General features: G+C 49.3%; 2 protein-coding genes across 6 annotated transcripts in view; one reads left to right on the top strand and one right to left on the bottom strand.

The window, feature by feature from the left end:
* The window catches only part of CCDC149 (coiled-coil domain containing 149), a 98,877-nt gene extending 92,638 nt beyond the window's left edge, over nucleotides 1-6,239 (top strand). For 3 of the 5 annotated variants that reach the window (XM_044767644.2, XM_070506127.1, XM_070506126.1), the window contains one exon: nucleotides 1,270-1,899. In XM_044767644.2, coding sequence (XP_044623579.1) covers nucleotides 1,270-1,700 — 431 coding nt within the window. In that variant the 3' untranslated portion in view covers nucleotides 1,701-1,899. Of the gene's footprint in view, nucleotides 1-1,269 lie in introns of all 5 variants that reach the window. The other 2 variants (XM_070506128.1, XM_044767643.2) reach the window with 1 other exon arrangement.
* A 2,941-nt stretch (nucleotides 6,240-9,180) lies between these two features.
* Nucleotides 9,181-19,960, bottom strand: part of SOD3 (superoxide dismutase 3) — a 47,782-nt gene continuing 37,002 nt past the window's right edge. Inside the window, exons 2-4 of the mRNA XM_014855879.3 lie at nucleotides 17,951-18,080; nucleotides 14,370-14,683; nucleotides 9,181-10,763 (exon numbers count right to left, since the gene is read on the bottom strand). Of these exons, the coding sequence (XP_014711365.1) occupies nucleotides 10,028-10,763; nucleotides 14,370-14,524 (891 nt within the window). The 5' untranslated portion in view covers nucleotides 14,525-14,683; nucleotides 17,951-18,080 and the 3' untranslated portion in view covers nucleotides 9,181-10,027. The remainder of the gene's footprint in view (nucleotides 10,764-14,369; nucleotides 14,684-17,950; nucleotides 18,081-19,960) is intronic.

The raw sequence follows: 19,960 nt of genomic DNA on the forward strand, positions 1-19,960 counted from the left end.
CACTGAGCATGCAGAGACTGAAAGATAGCATCGAATGGACAGAAGGACATGTGTACGTGAGGGAAACGTGGGGAATGAGGCTGCAGGATGAAGCAGGAGCAGATCAGGTAGGACCTTGTGAAGGACCCAAGTGAAAGGAATTGAAATTTATCCCAAAAGCAATAAGGCTCCAGCAAAAGGTTTTAGGCAGGAAAATGCATGATCAGAACAGGTCAGCTTCCTTCCTAGCCCTCCTAAAGCTCTCCCAAGTTTCAGCTTTCAGCCTAAAGCACACCTGTGCGAATCTGATGTGAGCCCATTGCAGTGGGGTTCTGCTCTGGTTCCACTGCGGGTACCAGGAAGTGTCCCCTGGGCCCCTCACTCCTGGAGACCCCCGCCCAGGCTGAGATCAGCCCAGTGAGGCTCTTCCAAACATTTCATCACTGTCTGGCCTGAGAGCTAAGAAAATCTTGCCTTCTGGGAACCTCCAATTCTGGTACTGAATGCACTATCTGAGTGCTAAGAGCTCGCTCCCCACACGCTTCCCAGTCGTGCAGAACCACCATCACTTGTTAGGTCTGGAAGGAACATCAGAGAGTCCTGCTCCTCATTTCGTATCTGAGAAAAGGAGGGCAGACAGGTGCTCCTGATCACAGAGCAAGTGAGTAGGAAAGTAGGGGCTAGATGCCGGCTCTCAGGGCCCCGTGTTCTCTCCCATTCCCCGTCAGTTGTGGCTCAAGAATTTCTGTTCTAGAGAGAAGGGGTTTAGGGACAGCATTCAGTTACTGTTTTGCATATAATGTTTTATTTGAAATTGAGGACGCATCAGCAGCCTGCATGAAAGAAGGAGGTGCTGATGGAGGATGGGGCTGGGGGTCCCCAAATCCCTCCCTCACTGCTCCTTCTGTTTCCCACCCTGAAGGGAGCCGGTACCTCTTTTCATTAGTAAAGGGCCCCAGGTGTTCCCTGAGCTACAGGACCTACAAAACCTTTGTCCTTAATCTAAATATTTAATGGGCACAAGGAAGCACCATTAGAGAGAGAAGCAGGAGATAACCAGGCGCCAGGAAAGGATGGATTATAAACAGGGCGCAAGTGCTCCCTGTCCTTCCGTTAATGGCACAGCTATCATCAGAGTGGCTGCTTTCTTTTGTAATCTGAGTCCTGTGTTCCCTTCAGCAGCCTTTTCTATCTCAGAGGCCCTGTGATGGTGGGCCAGAGGTTGGGAGGAGAGGGGAAGTGAGGGCTGACTTCCTGCCAGAGGTTTGATGCTGTCCTGGTCTGTTTCAGGGGAGATTCAGAAGCAAGAACGAGATGAAAGTTGTGCCACTGCTGAGGCGTTGACAGCGCTGGAGGATGCTGGGAGGCCCGCTGTCAACTCCCCAGCAAATCCGAGCCACGGGAACCAACGCAAGCACTTTCATCCTTCATTATCCCAGTTACCTTCTGAGGAGGAAGTAAACAGGCTTGGAAGAGAGATAATGAAACTGACAGAGGAGCAGGCAGCTGCAGAACCAGAAGGGGTCAAAAGGGGGAGTCCCATGGAGGGTCAGAGGGAGGAGATGAGGCCATCCCCACTGGGTCTGGCCTCCAAGGGAGAGTGCCTCAAGTCCTGCCAGGACTCCTCTGAGTCCAGCCAGCCAGCAGCCAAAGCATCCACACTGGAAGACGGCAAGGAGACCCCAGAGGGTGGAGGCACAGGGAGTGTGGTGAAAACATGATGAGGAGAGGGATCGGGCATGACACCACATTGAAGGCACCAGGGACGGTAAAGAATTAAGCATCAGAGTAGCTCTCTGGAGCGGCTTTCTCCTAAAGCACCTCCAAGTCTGCAAGTGCGAAAAGACACAGATCTTGTTGCAAACTGTGAATATTCTGATGACGCCAGCACAGTTCGATTTATTAAATGCGGGTCCTCAAGCTTCTCAGTGTCATCTCTTTCTGCCGAAGATGCACTGCTGTGAACGTGGCCAGGCACAGGATCGTGCCCGCCATATGGCTGGGTTTTGGCATCCGTCTTTCTGTCAGCATTTATTTTATTAGAGATAAGATGTTTTTCTATTAGCATTTAATGTTGTCGATCAAAATTATGGGAAAAGCTTGAAATGGATGGGGGTTTTAATCAAGTCTCCATCTTTGTAATGGTTAGGTGGCCGGAGAGAAAGGTATAATTGAGCATAATGGGTCCAGAGGACCCTTGGCTCCACTTCATCATGTTGGGGGCCATAGGACCTCCCAGGGTGGGTGGTGTTGGCATCCTGCCAGCGGCACTGTCTGTCATGGCACCACCTGGCAGGTGGAAAGGAGGTTGAGCAGTCTCAGAAGATTGGACTTCCAGTTTGAAATCCACAGCCCCTGTTGAGACCTGTTTGCTGACTGCTAGAGCCAAGTTTTCTAGCCTGTAATTCTGGAAGATAATTGACCTGAAGTGATAGAAGGAAGGGGACTCCAATCCTGTTTGGAATTTTCGTTTCTGAGATGAGATGAGTGCTAGAACCTGGGTATGCTGGTGCTCCCTCTTCCACCTGTGGTGCATGTAGGACTTTATGACCATGTGGGGTTTGGGCAAGATAGAGCTGCTTAGGGCCAATCCAGCTTCCTGTACCACCTTTCACACCTCCAACAGAATGTTGAGGCTGCCTCCTCTGTGCCTCCAGGTACTGGGATTTTAAAGACAAGACACAGAGCTCATGGCCCTCCAGTGGAACGAGAGAGGGAAACAAAATAACTTCATTGCAGCCTGGAAAGGGGACTATGGAACCAAGTACAAGCGCCAAGGGTGGGAAAAGGGGGAGTGGGCAACCTTACCTGGTTCTTTCCTTGGCGATAACAATTGCTTTCCTAGGCAGCATCTCGTGCTGCAGGAAACTGAAGGCTCACCCAATGCTAGACCTTTCTTTGAGCTGAGCTCAGTTCATTTCCCCAGGAGGGCCTGATACCAGATCCCAAAGCTCAAAGCACCCTGAGAACCAGAATCCCTTCTTTGAGAGACTCTCCTGCAGGCGAAACAGAAGCTCCTGAGGTGGGAGAGGTTGAAAATTCATCCTAAAAATCGAATGTTTATACCCAGGCTTGTGATCCCCGGCGTGAAACCTGCACATGGGTGGCCAGCCCACTCTGATGCTTCGCTGCCACATTTCGTCTCCTGGCATCACTCTGCTAGCGGAGTGGAAGCTCTGTCAGATTTTTGTGCGGTCTCACCCTGAAGGAGGGCAAAGTGCAGACAAGAAGGTCCAGTCCTTTGCCAGATGCACACTGGGTGGACCTCCGGCTGCTTTCCTCCCACTCGCCTCAGGTCACCCCTGCAGTAGGATGGAGGCAAGCCCGAGTCAGGGCACCGTCGCCCCTGGTGAGCCGAACACATCATCCACCGCTGCCCTCCAGGCTCCAGTGCCCCATTCACCCCTCTGCGCTCCAGCCTCTCCCTTCTCCCCACACCCGCCCCCTCGACTTCCCCTTTAGGGAGGTTGCTTCTGCAGCTGCAAAGCTTGCACAGGCCAGCAGCCACAGAAATAATTTCCTTGCCACAGTAGGCCTTAACTGTCTGCAAATGTTCAGCACTCCTGCATAGGAAAACACAGCCAGATTTAATACAATCATAAGAAAAAGAAAAATCTCTCCCCGCAGAAGCTCTGGTTTTCACATGCAGTCGGCCAGGTGCACATCTTTAGGGCTCATTCATCACCTTCTGGAAAGCAGGGCTTATAATAAACTCCGACACATCCCATCGTGGGCAAGAAAGCTGCCATGAGTCCCAGAGTCTGGGGTTCGGGGCGGGGAGGTCATAGGGAGCGATACCTAAACTCCGTGTGCAGTCAGCCTGGGAGGGTTCTGTGTTATTCGATGGGATTGGAGGCAGTGAGTTGATCCTGTCACATGTGTAATCTTGACAATGCCCCATACACACGTGTGCCACTGTCCCACCTCTGCTGTCCCGGCCCAACGTGGTTCTTCTGTTCCACAGATATTAAAGAGAGTTTCATCGATTACTTGGGGTTGTCTTTTTAAGAGTCATTGTCAAGTGCAGCATTCTCTCCCCTCCTCCACCAGATGACCCTGCATCAGTCAGCATACTCAGCTCCAATTCACACTTTCAGAAACTTAAACAATAGGGAAATGAATTTTATTGCATAACATTAACTTGAGAAGTAGGGCATTCCAGGACTGGTTCATTCAAGAAAGTTATTAAGGATCTGAGTTTCTGTCTTTCTGCTCTGCCTACCTTGGTATCAGCTCCTCCCTCATGCTAACAAGATAGCTGCAACAGCTCCAGGCATCACGTGTTCTCACATCTGTCCAAAGGCAGAAGGAAGTTTCTCCATGTGTATGTATGTGCATGTACGTGTGTGTGTGTTTTAAGAGCAAGAAACCCAGTTCTCGTCATATTTCATTGGCCAGAATTATCACGTCTATGTGACCTGTCACACGCCTATGTCTAAACATCCCTAGCAGGGGAGATGGAATTACTGTGATGGATTTAGGGTCATCAAGATCACCCTCTGAATTGGGGAGGAGCCCCATCCCTGGACATGCAGACTCTAAAAGGATGAACACCAAAACAAAGTCAGGTCTTGAGAAGTGTAGGAGAGTTGGGAAGAGATTTGGGTAGGCCACCAACAGCATTGTCTTTTTGGTTTTGTTTATTTTCCCCTTAAAAAGCCAATAGTACATTACTGGTGAGTTTAGAGTTGGGCGGAGGGGCGGAGGTGGTTGTTTGTTAAGAAAAATGCCATCTCATGTCTCCCCTTCCCTGGCTTCTTTATCACCTGTTCTATTTTGTCACTGGAACGTTCCCACCTTTGTTTACCTCTTCAACTGTGTCTGTCCTTCCATTATTTTTCCAGCTCGGCTGCCAGCAGAATGGAGAACGGTCTGGATAAATGAAACAGAGCTGACAGGTCTCCTAATGAAAGCTTGTTTGCACTCACTGCATTTCTTGTGATTGCTCTGTACCTGAGAGCCTTTAGGTGTGGATTTTTACATCTGAGTGTTTGTCGTTCTTTTAATTAAGGCCGGGGGAAATGGATTGGTTTTTGTAAACCAGGTATTTCTCATCCTTAACTCCTCCTCTTTCCATGCCTCCTCTGCCCGCCTTCCTCTCCCCTCCTCCTTTCTTCGCCTGGAAGCCTCTGGAGCTAGGAGGCTCTGCTGGCAGTCAGCTCAATTCCCGCTGGAACTCCTTCCAGTGGGCAATCTTAAGGAAGCGAAATTTGTTTTCCATCACTGTTCCTCTTCCGTGCCCTCACTCTCAGACACACCTATCAAGATGTGAAGTTCCGAAAAAGCTTTCTGGCGTGAGTCATTCACAGTTGGAGTGAATTTTGGGGTGTGTTATTCCTACTGGAGCATTTGCATCCCAATTCACCATGGGACGTGAAAGGTTCAATCTCTTCTTTAAGAAATTTCGAAGACCGGCTCCTTGCTCAGTGGGGTCACCTTCCTGTCTCTTTGACATTGCAGCATGGCTTTGGCCCTCTTGGTTTTCTGCTTCTCCAAAAAATGGGGCTGTCTCCTGGCTCTGTCATTTTCCTGCAGCCTGTGGATGGCTTGGTCCCCTACTTCTCTTTGAAAAAGTTCTCTATTTCAGCATCTTCTCCCTCTGCCGTCTGCTTTCATTCTGGAAGCCTCCACTTGGAACAATCTTTCTCCTTAGTAATACTGAGGGTACCTTCACGTGGCTCAGTTAGGGATATCAAAAAGCCAAAGGAGTCCCCTCAACTTACTACTTTAACATATTCCCTTTTTCCAGATGTCTTTCTGAACAGAGAAAAATTTGAAGATTAGAGAGCTTAGCGGTGAATCTAATTAGAAATGAGAAGCAGAGAAAACAAGAAGGACCTGTCTCTTGATATTATGATTGCTCACGAAAACAAAACAAAACAAGTTGATACAGCATGAAGGCAATTTAAAATGATAGATAAGATGTGTTGCCTTACGTTTCATACCACCTCTTTACTAAATGAGAACCATTTTTGGATGCTTAAGGAAAGTTTGCATCATACTGACAAGTTTGACTTTCTGGAATCTATGTGAGCCCTGGAATATATTTTGGGGTCTTAGCTGAGGCCAGTGATAGCCTATTAAATTGAAAACAATTGGCTTAAAAAAAACCAGCAAACCAGCTGCGATTTTGTAGTTTAAAGAAAGAAGTAACTTCTGTTCATTTGTAGATCTTGCTTTATCGGATTCTATGATCACTGCATATCATAACTATATCTTTTTGTTACCTGAAATAAAAATGTGGTAATTTTCTGGCTGTAGATGATTAATTATCTTTATTATTTGCATCATTCTCCCTGTCCACCCTTGCCGCAGGCCGAGCACAGGCTGAGCATTGCTTCTAGCATATTGAAGCAACTTATCAGTTGCAATCTGTCACCTAAAACTATTAGATCATGTGGTAGTCATGAAAATTATGGAGACTGTAAAGATTTTATGCATTCAGTCAAAAACACCAGATCTAAAATCAGTCGGTTTATTTCCTGCAGTCTTTCAAGTTGACCAAAGCACTCACTGATTTGCTCTATTTTCTTACGTTTTTAGTATTTCTGTATATACATGCACTGAAAAGCCCCACTCAGAAAAAAATTCCCTGCCATTCTGAGAAAAAGCTTATCCTAAACATCTAAAGATAGCATTTCTAATTATTGTCTACATTGTGTTTAAACTGTGCAAACTTGAGCATTCTTCTCACTTTACCAGCTGTGTCTAGGTAGAGTCATTACATCAAACGCTTCTAATTTTACAAAAAGAAATCAAAACAAGTGTGTGTTTAAGTCTCGGTGACAAATGCAAACCATGTGAGTCAAATAGGCAAACTGATTAGCAAGCTGGCTGGGAAGTCAAAACAGCAAATATAAGGAGATTAGCAAAATAGATCTGTAAGATGAGAGGAGTGAAAATAGCCTCGGAGGCCAAGTGAGGTCCGGTGGGCGGGCTTGGTCCACACATCAGGTTCTGAGCCAAGGACCAGATGCCTGCCTTTGAGGCCCACCATCTTTCCTTGCTCTTAGGGCTCCTCCCCCCGGCATCTGGGATCACAGAGATCATCTCAGCCAGCCACTTAATGGGCACAGAAATCCTTACAAACCTGAGAGGTAGCAACCTCTTTGTAACTCAAATCCTTCTAGTTGCATGACTCTACCTTACAAGGTAGGCCAGTCCGTTAGTAGGTAGCTATTTTTCCCACTTTAGCCATTGTGATTAGTTAGACATTTATTAGATCCTTAGATCCTCATGCTATGCTGTATACCACTCATGAATAACACTTGATTTAATCCTCACAACAATCCAATCTGAAAGTCTTATTTTATAGATGAGAAAACCCAGGCCCAGAGAGGTGAAGTGACTTGCTCTGGTCACACAGCTTGTAAGTGTGGTAGAGCTGTGTTTCCAAACAGGTCTTTCCACCTGAGCCTGAGCTGTCACCCGCTGTGCTATATGCATTCTTTTGCCCTGACAGTGAGCCATAATTTGTCTTTCTATTGTTTCCTCTTTGTTTCTTGGCTCTGGAGCCCCATAGGATAGTTTATCGATCCCATTCCCACTAATGGACAGAAGAGAAATGGAGAGGGTGGGCGTGGGTAGCTCTTCAGTCTGGGGGATGGAGGGTAGCGAAGAGAGGAACTAAGAAAAGAAGGTGCTGTGGTCTGAATGTTTGTGTCCCCCCAAAATTCATATGTTGAAATCCTAACCCCCAAAGATGATGGTATGAGGAGGTTAGACTTTGGAAGGTCCCAAAGTCATGAGAGGGGAGCCCTCACGGATGAGATTAGTGCCTTAGAAAAGAGGTTCCAGAGAGATGCCCAGCCCCACGTGATGGAAATCATGTGAGGACGCAGCAAAAAGGCACCAGCTATGAACCCCAAAGAGGGTTCTCACCCGACCACGCTGGTGCCATGATCTTGTACTTCCAGGCTCCAGAACTGTGGGAAATAAATCGCTGTTGTTTCTAAGCTCCCCAGTCTGCGATCTTCGATGATAGCAGCCTGGAGGGACTAAGAGGGAAGGTCGGTGATGACAAGCACCAGCCTCCTTCTGAAAAATAAGTCCAAACCTGCCTTGATGATCCAGAATTAACCGATAATTCAGGCAGCAGAGTCGGAGATGGGGTGTTTGGCATTTTATTCCTCTCTGTCCTGTGTTCCTATGTAACTGCTGCCTCGTTTTTACAAGTTTTAATTGTGGGGCCAGGCAGACACATGTATTTGAGATCAGGATATTTGACAACTCAGTTTGCTAATTCCCTTTCAGTGCTGACCTGTACAGTTCAAGTTAATATTTCAAACCAGAGAACCAGTTGGTGGAGCAAAGTCACCAGGCAAAGGCCTTCCTCTCCAGCTGTCACTTGGGTTCAAGGAAAGATTTTAAATAATGAGTTAGTCCTACTAAGAGGTAAAATAACCACTGGGGATGGGCTTCTGATTAAGCTTCCATTAGACTCACTGCCATCAGAGTCTGGGAGAAATGGAGGGCACCTCTGAGTAACCAGAGTGGAAAAGCCGCAGCTGGGAAGCGGGTCTACCCTAGAAGGGTAAACAGTTGTCATGAGTACTGTCATTCAGTCACTGAAGGTGAATACGCAAGACTGATCTAGTCTGTGTCTAGATACCATTTTCAGAAGGAGAGGCTGACCCCTCCACAAGCCTTAATCAAAATCAGCCTGCCTTGGGACACCACTGCTTCCAGCTGCCTTTGTGTCAAGAGGTCAAGAAGAGCATCATCCTGCTTGTGGAGAAGGCTGACAACTTCAGATACCAACACTGACCTCCCTGCAATGCGCCCGGTGACATTGCTTCTCTGGCCCTGTCTGTGCCCTCTGGGAAATGGACCTCAGGCTGCACACAGGGGCAGATGTGAGCAGCCACAGGGCCGAGTGAGTGGGTGCTCACCTCAGGCCAGGCCCGTGGTTCCAGCACCGGAGTCACCAGGGAAACTTGTTGCAAACAGACTCCCCCCACATCCCAGCTCTGGGATGCAGCCCAGGAGGCTGTGTTTTTGTTTTTCTCACTTCCTTGAGTGACCCTGGTGCCCTCCATTTGAGGAGCCACACCCAAGGGCACCACAGCCAGTGACTGAACATTGTGGCCAGCAGAGTCGGGAGAGAAGTCCTGCCGGGATTTGGGAAATATCTTTGCCATTTCCAAAAAATAGCTGAGGCAGGGAGAGAAGCTCAGACAAACAAAAAACTAACCAAGGCTCTGATGCAGTACTGAATTGCTGAGTTTTTAATGAGCAACATGAAGATTGTCATACAGCCCCCAAAGGAACAGCTCTCTGCAGGGCGACAGTGGCCGGGAAACCGCTGAAGATGCCAGGCAGGGGCGCCCAACTGCAGGCTGCACATGATGGTGGAGTGTGGAGGTGATGGTTGGGGACTGAGGGGGGATGCAAGGCAACCTCAGGAGGGGTCTCAGAACCTAGGAGGAGCCTAAAGGGTCGGGGGAGTTGGGTCCTTAGGGCATAGAGGGATCTCAGGGCTCATGGGGTGGGAGTGGGGCTGTCAGGATGGAAAAGGATCTCGGGGAGTCTGGGAAGCCCTCAGGGTAGATGGGGGCATTTCAGTATCTCTGGGGGTCCTCAGAACTCAGGGTGGAGGGCTAAGAAGGCAGAGGCTGCCCTCAGGATAGAGAGGGGTGGAGCATACATGGTTGGAGATCTCATGATGGAGGGATTTTCAGGGAGCCCTCAGCCATGGCAGAGGGGGGACCTCAGGTTGGAAGGTGTGCCTAGGAGCAGAGGGAGACACTCAAGTGGGGAGAGTCTCGGGGAGCATGGATGGGGCCTCAGGACACATGGAGGGGTGTGAGGGTATGGAGGGAGTCTGTGGTGCAAGGAGGGCTGAAGCGCACGGAGGGCTGTCAGGGGGTGGAGAGGGTTTGAGGTGCATGGATGGGTGTCAGGGCGTGGAGGGGGTCTGAGGCGCATGGATCGGTGTCGGGGCGTGGAGAGGGTCTCGGGACGCACAGAGGGGTCTCAAGGCTCATGGGGGGGGGTTGTCAGAGAGTGGAGGGGGTCTCGGGCGCCCGCCGGGGGGCGGGGGACGCGCTCAAGCGGCCTTGCAGTCGCTCTCGCGCCTCCGCTTCTTGCGCTCGGCGTGCTGCTGCGCCTGGCGCGCCCAGGGCGCGGGCCCGCACACGCCCACCACGCAGCAAGCGAGCCGGCGGCCCGCGTTGCCGTTCTCCACGCTGGCCTGGTTGCCGCCGCGGCCCAGGTCGTCCTCGCCCGCGTGGACCACCACGGCGCGGCCCACGATCGAGTGCGGGCCGCTGAGCGAGGCGGCGAGGTTGCCGCGGTACTTCCAGAGGCGGCCGTCGCGCACGGGGAAGTTGCCGAAGTCGCCCGGGTGCAGCGGGTGCGGCACGGCCAGCGGGTTGTAGTGCGCCCCGGTGGAGTCGCAGCCCTGGCTCAGGTCCCCGAACTGGTGCACGTGGATGGCGCGGCTGGAGCCGTTAGCCTCGGCCGGGAAGCCCTCCAGGTCAAAGAAGGCCTCCAGCTTGGCGCCGGGCACGAGCTGCCGGAAGACCACGAGGCCGGTCACTCGGGGCTGCGCGGCGTCCAGCGTGGCCGACGGCTGCACGTGGCAGGCAGCGTGGAGCGCAGCATCCCGGCCGCTGCCCCCCTGCCGCCGCTGCAGCAGCTCCTGCCAGATCTCCGTCACTTTGGCGTGCATGTCGCGGATCTGCTCCGTCGTATTAGAGCTGGGCTCCGCCCAAGGGTCCGAGGCGCCGGCCGCCAGGAGCAGGAAGGCACACAGCAGCGCCAACATGGCGGGAGTCAGGCACCTGCGGGCACCCCCGGGGGGTGGGGGCGGAGCGAGGCTTAGTCACTGGAAACATCGAATCTCAGGGACCCCAGCGCGTCAGATCCAACCCCTCCCCACAAGGGGCCTTCCTTGGCCAGCGTGCGTTTGTTCTTTTGAGCCACGTTTCCCCAGGGCCTACTGTGTTCCAGGAACTGTTACATGCTGTGGTTGTAAAGGTGGTTGAGACACAACCTCCAGAAACTCACAGGATCTTTTTGAGCCACAAATCTCATCATGGTCCTCTCAAGTCCTATCTCCATCGCGTGGAGGGAATCTCGGGGCAATTGGGGGGATGTCTCACGGCGCATGAGAGGGGGATCTCATAGCCCTCCCAAGCTTTCCTCACTCATCTCCCTGCCTCGTCTCCTGCCACTCTCTTTAAGCATCTTCCCTCACCTACATATGTATGACTTGCTGCCCCTGCCTTCTTGTTCTTTGCACGTGCTCTGCCCTCTCTCTGAAATGCCCTGTCCCCTCTTCTCTGCCACGCTCAGTAGACTTGAAGACGGAAACTCAGTTTTATTCGTCAGTATCCCCAGCACCTGGGCCCACACCTGGCAGGAGGAGACATTTAATATGTGATTGCTGAATGAGGAGTTCACTCAGGGACAGGCTTGTCATCAAATTCCAATGCCACCCTGTGATTGAAAATGCAGCCTTGTGCTGGGGAAGGACAGAGGAAGCAGTGCCATCTCCCTGGGAGACTCCAGGAAGGCTTCCCAGGGGAGGTGACTTTTGAGCTGGGTCCCACTGGACAAGTAGGAGTTTTTCAGCCAAGCCAGGTCAGAAGCCCACTTCAGTCGGGAAGCACAACGTGACATGTTCACAGGCTGTGAAAGAACAGTTCGTTTGGGGGATGTGGGGAAATTCCATGTGGCTGGAACATGGGAACTTTGAGCCAGGGACTGGGGGCTGGGTTTGCTATGCTAAGAAATGTGGATATTAGCCCCCCGGGGGGGGCTCGTGCTGGTGGAAGTTTTTAAGCAGAAAAGTAGGTGGTGAGATAGTTTTTAGTTCGTTAAGTCTGGCAGGAGAAAGGATGTGGGCTGGACTTCAGGGTTGGAGAGGACAAGGGACAAGGAATGGGAATAACCTGGAGAGAGATGGAGACGTGGAGGAGAGATTGAGACAGGGAGATGAGATAGGAGGCGGCTGCCGTAACCCAGACCAGAAATGAGAAGATTTTACCAAAGTGGAGGCGGCAAAGACAGAAGAGGGCATGGGCTCTGGCGATGTCTTGGGTAGCAGTAGCCACGGGGAAGGAGAGGGAGCAGTTGAGGATGACCCAGTTCCCAGCAGGGGAGGCGGGTGGATGGATGGCGGTTCCAGACCCCGAGAAGAAGGGAGAGAGGGTGAGATGCTGCTGAGCGCCCAGGTGGGATGTTCGGCCGGCGGCTGGAAATGCTGGCCCGGCACTTGGAAGAGGCATTGTAGCTGCGAAGGGTGCTCAGGGTTGGCTACACGTCAGATTCTGGTTCTTAAAAATCAGATGCCCAGGCCCCACCCCAAGAGATTCTGAGTTAGTGAGCATGAATTGTTTTTGTTTTGCTTTGTTTTTTTTTAAGCTCCATCAAGATTCTGGGACCCAGCCAGGGATTTTCGAGTCAGACACAGATTCAAATTTTAATTCCAACATATACTAACTGCAACATCATGGGGGAGTTGCTGACTCTCTCGCAGCTACCTGTAAAATAAGGCCAGTAATACCACCGAGATCACGGTGAGGATTAAATGAGTATTATGTGCCAGGCTATTTGCACATTTTTAAGTCTGCCGGTGGGGATCAGTGCTGCCTCCAAAGAACTGGTTTGAGTCAACTGCACTTTCAAAGACATTCTCCAACCCCAACCTAGGTGCCATTTTAGCAGTAAACTCTGGGGTTGAATATTTATTCTTTCCATAACCATTACAGAAAGGCAGTCTAGTATGGTGATTAAAAGAGTGGATTCTGAAATTTGCCACCTGGATCTGAAGCCTGACTCTGACAGTTACTCTCTAACGGTTAGCTGTTACTATTATCTTTATTGCAGGGTAGCAGAGAAAATGCTGGACTGCAAACTCTCGTCAGGCTCCACCTCCTCTCTCAGCCTCAGTTTTCCTCTCTGCAAACAGGGATAATAATATTTACCTTGGAGGTGCTGTGAGGCTTAAAAGACGCAATTAGAATTGCTAACACCTTGACACACGTGCCAGGCACTGTTAAAAGCACATGGGATGTCTTAATTTGTGTGAGCCTCACGAGAACCCTGTGGAGTCCGTGTTATTGTTACCTTCATTCTGAAGTGTGGGAAACTGAGGCACAGAGACGCAAGCATCTTGTCCAAGGTTATGCATTCGGTGAGTAGCTGAGGGAAAGATTTGAAAGTGTGTGGTCTGCTCCAAGCCCGAGGTTTAGACACCACACTGAACAGCTCTCATCCAAGGCGCTTAGCACAGAGCCAGATATGGAGAAAGTAAACAGCAGCTCTTAGCAATGAGAGAGAAGCTGCAAAAATAGGCCCATCAGCTGAGAGATGCTGTTGAAGCCGTGGGAGGAGGGGGTGCCCAGGAAAACCTCCAACTAGGCGTGGCAGAAAGGTAGGAAGAGAAGCCCAGAAAGTGATGCCAAGGAGACCACCTCTGACATGGCCTGGTGTGGGGTTAACTATGCTAACCCCCCAGGGAGTGGGTGCAGGAGTCGGGGGCCATCCTTGCCAGGCCTTGGTCTCAAGCTCTCCATCACCAGGGACCTGCCCCCTCGGAGGCAGTCCTGCCCCTCAGGAGGGCTCTGCGTGATTGGAAAGATTTTCCTTAAACACAGAGCAAAAACAGATTTTTTGCGGCGTGTCAAGAAAGCTTTCTTTTTCAAGAATGCTTGGGTAATAAGTAACATTTTAAGGAGATGTTTTTCTCTTAACAGAAAGAAAATTCTTTGTCAACACCAGGTAAGCCCTGACTCCTTGTTCTTTGAACCTTTGACTTCTAGCCACGGAGGACAGCCTGCGTGCAGCTCATCCTTCTTGCACAGTCTCCCCCTCAGTTTGAGCTGTGAATGACCAAGTGGTGTTTTGAGGGCCTGCTTTGTGCTTGTCTGTGTGGGGAAAAAAGATTAGCAGAGAAAGGGGACAGAGGAAGCCTCTGAGCCCGTGCCTCCTTCCTGGGTCTGGATCTGGGAAGACCACAGCCCTCCTGACACCTTTGGTGTGTCCTAATTTGTGGGAGGAGTGCTGGCTGTGAGCCTGAGCCACCAGGCCCCTCCTTAAGCAGGTGGCTTTTCTTTAGTCACTCCTGACACCCAAGCCATGCAACATCCAGAAAGGCAGCCTTCCTCACTCCAGATTGTCTTTTCTAAAGCCCTCTTGGACTGGCCTTTGCAGATCCGAAAGAGAATAATTACTTTCTCCCCATCCTGTCGCCTCCCTCATCCCTCTCCCCACCGCACCAGTCATCCCCTTGGGAGCAGCCAGGCTCTGTCATTAAGTATGTTTCTCTCTCCAGATGATGATCAAGTACTTTTTCAGAAAGAGGCCTGATGCCCCACCCCGGCTGCAAACTCTTAATAAGCACACTCTGAGAAGAATGAAAGGATCCTCAACGTGGCACCCACCTTTCCAGCCCTTTCAAGAGAGCTTTCCTTCCTGGGAAGTGCGAGCAGCGCCCAAGCTGGAGGCAGGAACGCAGGCTGGCTCCTGAGACTGGGCTGTTTGTGGGCCTGCAGGAAGCCAGCCCAGAGGAGTGGTCACTGTGAGCGAGGAAGGTCATTGGGCCGGTTTAGGGAGGGAAAGCAGGCCGGACCGTCCCTTGTTGAATTGCCTCACCTCCTCCTCCTCTGTCCCCTCCTCCTCTCCACTCTGGTCCATTTTCCTGGCCAAGTGTTCCTTTATCGTGACTTCGCTGGTTTGTGCAGACGTAACCAGTGACCTTCAGCACACAGAAGGGGAATAAAAATTAGACAGGAAATAGCCTGTTTGGAGAGGTGTACAATGCTCTCTTTCTTGAGGGGCCTTTTGCTCTCCCCTGATTTCCTCAGCTATTGACTTATTTTTGCTGGATGCTTCTAAGATAGAAATGGGTACTTCTCAAATAGGCAGGATGTTTTCTCCAGAACTAGGCTGCCACACCTGTGAGAGGTGAGGGGCAGCTCGGGTGGCGGTTACACACTCTGGCTGCAGAGTCTCAGCTGGGTCATTTCCTAATGCTGTGCTCCCAGGCCAGCTCCCTGGACCTCCCTTTCATCATCTGTAAAATGGGGATATGATGCTAACCCGGGCAAATAGTCACACTTCAGTCCCGTTGTTGTGACTTTGTTATTAAAGTTATGGAGGAGTCTTTTAAAAGAAAATGTGGTCTGGGGGATCATGAGCCTTTCCCTCCCCCACTGGCCTTTCTTCCTTTGCTGCAATGATCTTGTCTCAGTCACAGCAGCTCCTTCCAGAAATAGAAACTTTTCTTTCCCAGAAAAGCCCACATGGGAAAAGGCAGCTTGCCTGCCTGTCTGTCCAGCCTTCCTTCCACAAATGTTTAGTGCATTCTCATTCCACGCCAGGCACTGTGCTGTGTCCCTGGTACCCAAAGCCGCCTGAGTCCCTGCCCTCTGGGGGGACCATACTCTGGGGAGGGAGCAGCAGTGTTAAGAGATTCACCCAGTGCAGAGTGGAGAGAGCAGCTGGGGAGGGATGGACAGGGTCCCTTGAGATCCCAAACACTTTCCTGTCCTGGCAGCAAGAAAGCTTGTTCAAAATCTAGACTTCTGGGCCCCGTTCCAGGCCAAGCTACTCAATTGCCAGCAGGGCTTCCTAGAATCGTCTTTATAAAAAGCTGGTCATTCTAGGGGGCAGCCAGGTTTGGGAACCACTGCTTGGTGGGAAGAACTCAAACGAAAGATCTTTGTCCAGGGGCAGCCATCCTGGAAGATAAGATGGAGACTTCTGGGAACTCAGAGGCTCCAGCCCCTCTGCCCAGCCATCCATCCTTCTGGCTCACTGAGAACTCAAGCATCATTGACTCAATCCTGGCCACTCTGTGTGCTGGTGTTGGGCATGGTTGTCCTTGACGGATGACTTTCCAGAGTTCCAGATGCCACTCACCACCCTGGCCCCACCCAGCAATTCTGGTTTCTCGTTGTGAATCTCTCATCCAATTAAAAATAATCCATGTTTTCATTCAGTTCTTTTTTTTCTTTTTTGATTTTTTTTTCCATTTTCTCCCCAAAGCCCCCCAGTACATAGTTGTATATTCTTCGTTGTGGGTCCTTCTAGTTGTGGCAAGTGGGACACTGCCTCAGCGTGGTTTGATGAGTGGTGCCATGTCCGTGCCCAGGATTTGAACCAATGAAACACTGGGCCGCCTGCAGCAGAGCGCGCGAACTTAACCACTCGGCCACGGGGCCAGCCACCATTCAGTTCTTGAAATAATAACTTATATGAGTTCATTAACTGTTGTATCATGTGACACTTTCTTCACTTAACCTAATTTTACTTCTTTTAAGGTCCAAGAAAGATGTCCTCCATTATGGTATTCTAGGATTGGTGTTAAAGTCCATATTCACTTTCATTTTTATGATATTCCAGGAGAAATTTGCCTCCCCGCCCCCAACCCTGATTCTGGCTACATCCATTTTCCCCTTCCTTTGGCAATAGCACCCCAATTTCTTTCTTGGAAACCATTGTACTTTCAGTCCATGCAGGTAGTATTGCCTCCACCCCTTGCTTCAAAGGTGGGTTCATGGTTTAGGTGTGACCAATCATAATGTTGCATTGGTTCCAGGATAATCCATTCCCAGCCAATGACATGTAATGACCCTTTTGCTGGACTGTTGAAAGAGAGGTATCCTCTCTTTCCCGCTGGACTTGAAACTGGAGGAGAAAGACTGGAGTTATTGCAGCCGCCTTGCCCTACTAAGGGAGAACCTGTCTGAGGATAGGGCCAATGTGGAGGGAAGTGGAATAAAAGTAGAGTGAGATCTGGAGCTGTTGGCAGTGTTTGAACCCCTGGATCTAGCCAAACCTGAAGCTCTAACTGTTTTCATTATTTCAAAATGAGTGAATACTTTCTCATTTTGCTTCAGTTGTTTGAGTTGAGTCTTCCGAACTTGCAGTTGGACACTTTATAAAACACTGTCTCATATAGTATTTTATTTAATGCTTGAAGTAATTTTGTGGGTTGGGTATTCATTTGCCCACTTTGTAGATAAGGAAATGAAATTCAGAAAGAATAAGTAATGGAACGAAATTTGCAGAGCTAGAAAATGGTGAAGTCAAGATTTAAACTCATGTCTCTGGATTGCTAATCCTGGCCCCTTATCATTACATTTTACTGCCTCCCAGCCTAGAGGTGAGATGAAAGAAAAGTTATAAACGAGTGACAGGTGAATCTACAGCTCGCAGCTGTCTCTGTAACATCAGGGACTGCCTTGGACTCTGTATTATACTGCTAATGTCTAATAACAGAAAAGCAAGTGAGCACTAGAAAGCAGCAGTGTGGGAGATGCATTCAAAGCCCTCCTCTCTTGGAGAAGAGAGCTCTGCCAGAGAACTTGGTACTTTTTTTAATGCAGGAATACAAGTTGTAAATAGCTTCCTTTTATTTGTGTTCAGAAAACTGATAAAATTAAATTCTAACAGGAAACAAAAATGGTTATGATGAGGAGAAAATTTTTAAAAGCAACAATTAGAATTTCAGATTATCTTCCTAAAAGGCCAGCTTCTGTGTGATGACAGTTTACCCAACCAGAGTACTTCAGACATGCCCGAGAAGACTTCAAGTGTGGCTTGCCCACCTGAGGTTCTTCCAGAAACCTCCTGGGGAGTGGAAGTGGAACTGGGGAACTGCCTAGTTCAATCATGGGTCCCGTCATTTTGTCCAGATGCATCTGGGTAATGGAGACCCTTGTTGACAAGGTAGGCGGGGAGAAAAAAGCATCATGCTTATTAACAGTAATAAAATAATAACATCTAACATTTGTGAAGTGCCTCTTGTGTGCCAAGCACTTGTTAAGTGATTTACATGCACTTTTTCATTGGTGAAGAAGACAGATTGCATTCTGTGTCCATGCCACGTTCTGGTAAGTTTTCTTTTCGCTGTGAATGTGTCACTCTTTTGCTCAAATGTCGGGATAATGCCTATGAATCAGAAGGTTATCAAACCCGTCAGAACCAGGAACTTCTCCACTAGTTATGGTTGACTGACCATGTGAGGAGAGTGACCAGCAGTAGGACATGAAAGTGAAGTATCCTTTCAGGAAAACGTCAACATAAGCTCCCTCCACACTCAGTTCTCCATGGACTCTGACTGGGCCTCCTCCACGTCCTGCCCACACCTGTGAGAGAAAACGCAGGTCATTCCTGTTTTGCCTTATAAAAACAAGACAGCAGTGGGGCTGGCCCAGTGGTGTAGTGATTAAGTTCACACACTCCGCTTTGGTAGCTCAGGGTTTGCAGGTTCGGATCTTGGGCACAGACCTACAACCTCATCAGCCATGCTGTGGTGGCATCCCACATACAAAGTAGAGGAAGATTGGCACAGATGTTAGCTCCTGGCCAATCTTCCTCACCAAAAAAAATAATAAAAAAAAAAGACACCAATTTCAATAACTTAAAAACATATCAAATGTAGTATTTATTTCCTCAAAACAATTGCATTGTACACACCAAATGGGAAAAGAGAAGCATTTTTCAGCTTACTGTCTAGTTGTATTTATTTAAAAATGTTTATTGAACCCAATGGCCATGTCTACCCCTCTTCTTGCTGTCTCCTACTTTAGAATCTAGAAAGCCAGACACTGGCATTCCCAGCATCCCTTTCAGCTAGCAGTGGTCATGTGACATAGTTATAGCCAATGAGATGTAACCTGATGTGGCTTGGGGAATTCTTTTACTTTCTTTATAAAAGGGCCAGAATGGCCAGTGCTGCCTCATTCTCCTTTCTTTTGCCTTGAACGTGGGTTTGATGCCTAGCAATGTGGCAGCTACCTTGGGACTATGAGTTGGCAAGAACAAGAACAAAAGCCAACATGCACAGGATGAAGGAGGGAAGATGGAAAGAACCCAGGTCCTCAAAAAACTCACTGAAAGAAAGAAATAAAACAAAATAAAATAAAATAAAAACTAAAGGAAGCGATGCCTCATTGAGCACCTTAACCAAAACCAGCACAGCTCTAGTCTTCTTGTAACAGCAGAAAATAAATCTTGATGCATTCTGCTCTTAGTGGGTTTCTGTTACTTGCAGCCAAATTCATGCCTAAGGGATACAAGCATGTCCCAGATGCTGCACTGGGCACAAGACCATGAAGATGTGGAAATCATAGCCTAACTTCAAGCAGCTCATGGTCTATTTGGAGAGACATATATATGAGGGACCATAGACTCCTCCCCAACATCACTCCAGTACTTTACAAGTGTGGAAACTGAGCCCCACTGTGGTTAATTGACTTGTCCAGCATCACAACTGCTAAGAGCAAAGGAAGGACTTGAGCCCAAATCACCAAGCCTTCAGGCTGGTGTCTTTCTACTTCCCCAGTTCTGGGGCTCCGTTGGCTGTCTCTCCACCTTTCTCCTCTTGACCCCCTCACATACACACCCTGCAACCTCACCACGAGGAAGAAATACTCTCCCCACTCAGGTAGCCAGCTTATCCCAGTCTCTTTCCTGCACATCCCCAGAATGACCAAACTACCAGAAAAGACAGGCAGAAAAACCCCAGGGACCTTGTGCAAAATGCACAAACATCACAAAATGTAGGTAATAGAATCTGAGGACAGATATGATAGAACATTCTCTACTCCTAGGATTATGGAAATTGCTGGAAGGAACTATAGAGGAAAGAGAAGTACTTAGCCGCTATTTTAGAAAAGTAATTAGTCTAAGTGCTCCCAGGATTCAAAAAGCATCAAGGCCCAGGGAAGGCAATAGAAAAGCAGCCATGTGTCTTACTCATAAAATGAATCTAGTATGGTTCTGGACCTTCTTAAATGATGGTCTCAAATGGAGTGGGTTACAACTCCCATCACAGCCTCCAAACCACCATCACCCACGAAGACCATCTAGAGAGTGAAGCCACAGGGGAACCAGCACCTAGAAGGTTGGAAGCTTCTGTGTTATGACAATAGTAGTATATGTTGAATTTTATTTCACAGAATTTTGAGCGATCTGATAAATAAATCAGCCTTCTCATAGTGCTTCTGGGCCCTGGCCCAGCTAT

Source organism: Equus asinus, chromosome 3, assembly GCF_041296235.1.
Source record: "Equus asinus isolate D_3611 breed Donkey chromosome 3, EquAss-T2T_v2, whole genome shotgun sequence".
Classification (NCBI taxonomy): domain Eukaryota; kingdom Metazoa; phylum Chordata; class Mammalia; order Perissodactyla; family Equidae; genus Equus; species Equus asinus.